Source organism: Babylonia areolata, chromosome 4 (genome assembly GCF_041734735.1).
Source record: "Babylonia areolata isolate BAREFJ2019XMU chromosome 4, ASM4173473v1, whole genome shotgun sequence".
In the NCBI taxonomy this organism is placed as follows: Eukaryota; Metazoa; Mollusca; class Gastropoda; order Neogastropoda; family Buccinidae; genus Babylonia; species Babylonia areolata.
In genome coordinates, this window is record NC_134879.1 from 6,302,346 (window position 1) to 6,309,502 (window position 7,157).

The following is a 7,157-nucleotide window of genomic DNA, read 5'->3' on the forward strand; positions in this document are numbered from 1 at the left end:
AAGAAGAAAAAAAAAATACTGCTACAAGAGCAGATCGATCGAACAGGTTACGGTGAGGAGGTATCGCGAAATCGCTTCATCTCGCATCTCTCTCTCTCTCTCTCTCTCTCTCTCTCTCTCTCTCTCTCTCTCGATCTATCTATCTATCTCTATCTCTATCTATCTTTCTCTCTCAGTCTATCTCTTAGTTTCGCTGTGTCTCAGTGCCTCTTTCTGTCTGACCTCATAAGTATTATGCATTCACATAACTGTGTATCGATTTTGGACACTGATCCTCTGGCAGAGCAAGACGACCCGTTATTAACTCCCCTGGGATCGGGGGGCGGGGGTGGTGAGGGGGATGTGTGTGCAGTGTGAGACAGACTCAAGGCCGGGTCGACGGATAGAGAGACTGAGAGAGACGGCGGGGAGAGAAAGAGAGAGACAGAGACAGACAGACAGATAGACAGAGAGAGACAGAGGGACAAAGGGACAGACAAACAGGGAGAGGGAGGAGGGGGGAGACAGATTACAGAGAAAGGGAGGAAGCCCCCCACTCCCTCCTCCCTGCCCCCCTCCCCTCCCCCCTCCCCCTCCCCGTCCCCACCCCCACCCCTTTTTTCCTTTTCTTTCTCCAGTTAATGAAGGCACAAGGCCCTGTCTGTGTAAACACTCAGTGATGCCAAGCCGATTACTTCAGTCCTGGGCCACTTGGGGAAGAAGGCCATTTTCCACAACAGATTTCACTGACAAGTATTGGCTACTTCGTGTATGTACAGTCATGATCTCTCTCTCTTTCTCCGTCTCTCTGGCTGTATGTATGCGTGCGAGTGTGTATGTGTGTGTAAGTGTGTATGCCAGTGTGTGTGTGTGTGTGTGTGTGTGTGTGTGTGTGTGCGTGCATGCTTGCGTGTGTGTGTGTGTGTGTGTGTGTCAGTGAGTGTTGTGTTGTGTTTCTCTCTCTCTCTCTCTCTCTCTCTCTCTCTCTCTCTGTCAGTCTCTTCTGCCACAGTGCCAAATCACTTTTTTTTTTCTTTTTCTTTTTTTTGTTACAGTTATAAACTGAAACTGATTTTCTGATCGAAAGCCCAAATGAACCCCAAAACACCCAGCCCGGGCAACGCAGGAGGGGTGGTAGTGTGGGGTGGGGAGGAAGGGGGGGATCCGAGGAACTGTCCCAGCGCAGGGTAGAATCACCGATATTTCGCACGCAGTCTCTGGTTCTTTCTCGACAGATCACGCGGTGGGTGAAGTCAGTGACCGACTTTCAGCGATAAGGACGCGACTTGGACCCCAACAACAAAGTGCGTTGCTCCTGGTTGTGTTGAGTGTGGCTGACGCAGGTTTGGGCTGCGCGCGCGGCCCCGCTAGCAACAAGCCCGCCTCTCACGGCCAGAGAAGGGGATTCCCCTTTCTGATGATTGGTTAAAACCCGGGTCACATGAGCTGTGTGTGTGTGTGTGTGTGTGTGTGTCAATTTTCCTGCTACAGAACGGATGTCGACCTGGGATTTTCCAAACGGAGAGCTATAATAGCGCTGGCTGGCCGCCTGTTTAGTTCAAATCAGACCTGAACGTCGAAGAGAGAGACATATATCAAGTGGAAAGTCATACCGTTTTGTGAACCAGAGTTGATCTGCACAAAACTCTTTTGTGTGCGAACTTCTTTTCAATTTTACTTTTTGCTGCCGAAGTAGCAGGTGTTCGTTGGATTGTTCTCCCTTTATTGTGTGCGTGTGTGTGAAACAGTTTGGTCTTTCAACATGGCGGATTTGCCTCGACACGACTTGGAGACGGACGAAGTTCCCATGGATCTGCAGCTGAGGAGGGTTCGAACCCACGGCCGGGTGCCCCAGTTGCACCCAGGCATCACCCCCGACGACAAGCACCCCTTCAGCACTATCCACGAGGACCGGGTGGATTCCGGGGTGGGCTACAGTCTGGAGTCCCAGGAGTTCAGTGCGTTGTCGGTCGAAGGAGTGCAGGACTTTCTGTCCACGGACAGGGGCCGAAGCTGCTTCAGGCAGATGATGGACAATCGCTGCGCGTCCTCCAGGGCCGACTCCATCAGCGCCAGTTTACAGAACCAACTCCGAAACCTCTCACTCCGGGACGGGGCCTCCGACCTGACCAAGGACTCTTCTTCTTCGGTCCTACGCTCCAGCAGATGCGACTCCGGAATCGGGGACTCGGTCAGTTTTTCGTCTCTGGAGGAGCGGCCTTTCCAGCTGGAGGCGGCGTTCCCAGAGTGTGCCCCATCCTCCGTGTCTTACGACTGCGGCACTTTCAGTCATCAGGAACTGCAGGAGCTCTTTTCTCAGGACGAGGATGGTGACTCGTAAGTGTTCAGTTGTTGGATTTTTTTTTTTTTTTTTTTTTTGGGGGGGGGGGGGATGTGTGTGTGTGTGCTTAGCAGAACCTCACCCACCCACCCTTGCTCTGCAGCCAAACTGGTGCATGCATTAATGAAGTTGCATATTGCATTTTGGGGGTTACGTTCATAATGTGTGCATTGACGAGTGCATACGATTTCTGGGCAAATAGTTTTTTATTTATTTAATGCGGGTTGTTGTTTTTTTTAATGGAGCTACGCTTCAAACTGGTGCAAAGGGTCGCAAACTGCGCAGAGAGGGTTATTCCTAGGTCTGGTGGAATTTACGTGTGCGCAAATCGAGCCAAGTGGGAAAGTACGCTGACGTCACAGAAGGGGATTCCCCTGCTGGGTCACTGAGCCAGCGCGTGATCGCTGCGTGGCGCGAGCTGAGTGACTGGGCCTGCTTGCTTGTGGCTGGAGGGGGGGGGCAGGTAATAGCGCGTTAAGGATCTCCGTGTACTATGTTCTCGAGCTTTTCCTGTTATAGCGGAGATCCGCCCATGATCTTCAAGCCCCACCCACTCCCCTACAGTTTCATTCGGGAGGTTGAATAATCCACTTGGGTTGGATTATTTAAAAAAAAAAAAAAAAAAAAATTATACTTTGGAAATTTGGATTTTACGGTGTTTCCATCCAAAGAATTTTCGCGATGATCGCGTGACGAAACTTTCTGACAAACTTTGCAACGAATGCCCAACTTATTTTGCGAGTTGTTGAAAATGGGCATACGTGGCATAGGCGAGACGAGTGATTAGTTTTATGATTGTGACTAATAATGACTAGCACAATTTGGGTGTGAAAATTTATTCTTGGGATTGTGACTAATTATTGTCATCAAACTAAGGAATCGTTGAAGAGCATGCTAACCCACATACACTCTCCCCCCATTCAGTATATAAGATACAATGGAGGTAGCAATGATACTAATGTAATCTTTATGCAATATCATCAGGGGAGGGGGGGGTGTTTTATGACCAATAGGACTTGAGAAGTTTAGCAGATAATTACAGACTGGCAATGGAGAAACTATATTTGATATTCATCACTTCAGAAAGAGGTCGAGTAGAGTTGCAGTTGAATAAAAAAAATAATAATAATAAATAAATTAATCTTACATAATTAACCTTCTCCCAAAGAATATATTTTGTTTTTAGAAATCAGATTTCCTGAATATTATCCCAATGTGTGGAGAGTTGGGTGCATGAAATATTTCATGTTTGTGTGTTGTAGTTTGTTTTTTTTCCCCCGTCCCTCTTGATCTTTCTTGTATTCTTCTCTCTTTTCCTTGCCCTGTCTTGATCTTGTCACAGTTTTGTGTTGTGGGGTTATTTGGTTTCTTCCCCCCATACTCTATGTACTGAAAAATACAGTGACATTGCTATCAACAGAACATTCAATGTCCAACCCCACCCCACCATCCAGACAAGTATCTCTACAGATTTTGGTTTTGGGGTTGTTGGTCGTTTTGTTTTCCCTGATATTCTATGGACTGAAAAGAACATCAGCAGCACTATCAACAGAACATTCAAATTCAGTGTTACCCCCACTGACAGGTACAAATTTCCACAGTTTTGTTTTAGGTTTGTTTGTTTTTCCCTGATACTCTATGGACTGAAAAAAACGAAACAAAACAAAAAAACTATGTCACAGCGCTATCAACAAAATGTTCAATGCTTCCACCCAACAGGTATCTCCACATGAGCATCATCCACCTGCTGCCGGATGTGTCACTCAAGGTGATCTCGGTAGCCCCGCACCCGGACTGTGTCAACATCCCCAACATGCTGCACCAGACGCCCCTGCACCTGGCAGTGGCCACGCGACAGCCACTGGTGGTGCGCCGGCTGATGGTGGCAGGCTCGAACCTGGACGCCCCAGACCACTGCGGCAACACGCCGCTGCACATCGCCTGCAAGGAGGGCCTGGTGGATATGGCCCAGCTGCTGCTGACCTCCATCCAGTACCAGGAGACGCTGGCCAGCCAGTACCCCCCGCCCCTGCAGAGGTTGCCCCAGGACCTGTCCCTGCGCAACTACGAAGGTGAGGAGAGAGGAGGAGAGAGAGGGGGTGGTGTGGGGGGGGGGGGGAAGATTGAGGGGTGGGGTGGGGGGGTGTTGGGGGGTTGTGAGGAATGGTGTGTGTAACACTGTATGTGTGGTATGTATTTATCATTTTTATTTTATGTCTCCGCAATAACTTTCGGTTATGAAGAGGGTGGTGTGTATGTTGGGGGTGGTGGGGAATGGTGTGTGTGTGTTGGGGGTTGGGGATGGTGGCTGTATGTGTTTATGGTGGTGTGTGTGTGGTGGGTGTGGCTGGGTGTGTGTGTAGTGTGTGTGTGTCTGTGCAAGTGGATGATGGGAGAGGTGAAGCCAGAAGAGAGCTCGGAGAGCAGGGAGTGGCTGGTTAAAAAAGGAGCTGAGGGGTGAAGGAGGTAAGAAATGAAGTAGAAAAAAAACAAATTTTATGTAGCCTAAATCATATATGTTGCAGTTCACTGAGATGTAAAGATTTACACATTTTTAGCTGTTAAGGCTGGATGTTAATGACTTTGTATTTTCAAAACCCAATCCCTACAGAGTGGTAGAATATCTAGAAAAGGTTCCACTTGAATTTTTGGTGGATTGTTTTGTTGTTTTTGCTTTCTGTTTGTTTTAACTGTTTCTGTAAATAAAATAGACTAACCCCAGTGTTTTTCTTCACCCCTGTTTTCAGGATACACCTGCGCACACCTGGCGCTTCAGGGGGGACACCTGGACGTGCTTCAGCTCCTCCTGGCTAAAGGAGCCAACATCAATGAACCCGACGGCAAGAGTGGACGCACCTTGCTGCACATGGCAGCGGACCTGGGCTACCTGCCCGCGCTGCAGCTGCTGCTTCGCCAACAGGGCCTGCAGCTCAATGCTCGCACCTACGCAGGGCTGACGGCCGTGACCTTGGCCCACGGGAGGCACCTGAACCACGTGGTGGACCTCCTTCACCACGCCGGGGCCGACCTCTCCCAGATTGCTGAGGACTCCTGGGCCGGGGCCGGTGGGGAGTCCACCGATGAGGAGATGGTGAGTGCTTTTAGATGTGTGTGTGTGTGAGTACTTTTTTTTTTTTTTTTTCGTTATTTTTTGTTTGTTTTTTTTTGGGTGGGGGGTGGGGTTAAATTTTTGTTTGGTTTTCTGTTTTGTAATTGTTTGTCAGTACTAAATTTTCTGGTTCTCTGGGGGGTTTTCTCTTTTTTTCTGTTTTTATTTGTTTTTGTTTTTGTTTTTTTCTAATTCCTGTGGATATATTTGGTTGTGGTTGGGATTGTGACAGTTGTGTTTTTGTAAAGAACCCAGAGCAGATTTCAGGATAGTGTGCTTTATAAGTATTGATTCTTCTTCTTCTTCTCATTATTATTATTATTGAGTTGTGGTGTCACTTTGTTCTGAGGGATGCTGGAGAGAACTTGGGGTAAAGTGTGCTTTACATTTCCTGAGAAATGTTCATTAGTTTGCAGAACTACTTCAGATGTACTTGTATGAGAGCGTGAACCTTGTGGAAGTTACTTTCAGCAGTCAGATCAAAAGAAAGGAGAGCTAACTGTATTGAGTTCTTTTTTTTTTTCTTTCTTTCTTATAATAAATTCAGTTTTGATCAGCAAGAATGAATTCAAAGAAGAACATTTATTCAGTTCAGCTCAGCTGTAATCTAAGTGCATCTCTCTGTATTTTATAACGACAAAGTGTGTGATAACTAATGTATGTGTATCTCGCTGTGTTTCAGAATGACAGTGTGTACGACGACATCTGCATCAACGGGCAGCCTGTACAGGTCAGCTGAAGGAAGAGGCAGGAGTGGTGCTCTGAATTCGGCAGGTGCCCCTTTGACGGGATGTCACTCTCCTCCACAACCCCCACCACCACCACCGCTGGCAGATCAGATCACCCACAATGTCCTGCTGGCATCACATATCAAAACAGCGTCACCCCCTCGACGTCATTCCCACAGCTGTCTCTCAAGGGCAACACGACAGCATGACCAAATGTCCCCTGACGTACCTCCTGTTGGTGACGCCTCGGTTGGTTGCCCCATGGTGGAAATCTTGTTGCGTGGAGAAAGGATGCAACGCAAGACACTGCGGGACCAGACAGACCCTGACTCCGTCCTCTGATGACTGCTAGACACACGTATTCTGAATATTCAATGACTGATCTTAGTTATTTCCGACCAAGACTGATGCTATTTATTTCAAATTTATTCTGAATAATCGATGACTGATCTTAGTTATTTCTAAGTCTGAATATGTAGATAGCAGGTCTTGATTATTTCTTAGTCTGGATGTAGAACTAGTTAGTTTTTTTGTTGTTTTATTTCTTTTTACCCATATGATTTTCTGTTGTGTTGATTTTATATAACTGTTATTTCAGAATCATCTTCTGTTTTATTTCATCTGTCTTTCTCTTTTTGTTGTCATCACCAAGTCCACAGATGGAACTGAGGAAAACAAGAAGGATGAACTGTCCAGCAGGTCTATTGCATTGACAGATATTTGAGTGGTAATTTCAGTTGTGTGCCAGTAAGTGAATAATCAGCATACAGGTTCTGTATCATGTATCATTCCTGAAGCTGGCAAACAAGAATTTCAAAGGGTAGCATCATTTTTCTTTTCCAGTTTTGTTTTAGTAATCCATCTATAATTCTGTTTTCTGCTCAACTGTTATTGTGACTAGCATCAGAATCATCAAGGAATATATATATATATATATCTTTTTCTCATACAGAATCCATATTGATTCATAGCGCTGTCAAAATAAGTTGGACATCCAGTG

The 7,157-nt window shown here is 46.7% G+C and overlaps 1 protein-coding gene across 1 annotated transcript in view; it reads left to right on the forward strand.

The window, feature by feature from the left end:
* Positions 1-1,462: 1,462 nt before the first annotated feature.
* LOC143280805 (NF-kappa-B inhibitor alpha-like) overlaps positions 1,463-7,157 on the forward strand; it is a 6,705-nt gene continuing 1,010 nt past the window's right edge. Inside the window, exons 1-4 of the mRNA XM_076585493.1 lie at positions 1,463-2,316; positions 4,040-4,392; positions 5,068-5,411; positions 6,112-7,157. The exon at positions 6,112-7,157 is cut by the window's right edge and continues 1,010 nt beyond it. Of these exons, the coding sequence (XP_076441608.1) occupies positions 1,742-2,316; positions 4,040-4,392; positions 5,068-5,411; positions 6,112-6,168 (1,329 nt within the window). The 5' untranslated portion in view covers positions 1,463-1,741 and the 3' untranslated portion in view covers positions 6,169-7,157. The remainder of the gene's footprint in view (positions 2,317-4,039; positions 4,393-5,067; positions 5,412-6,111) is intronic.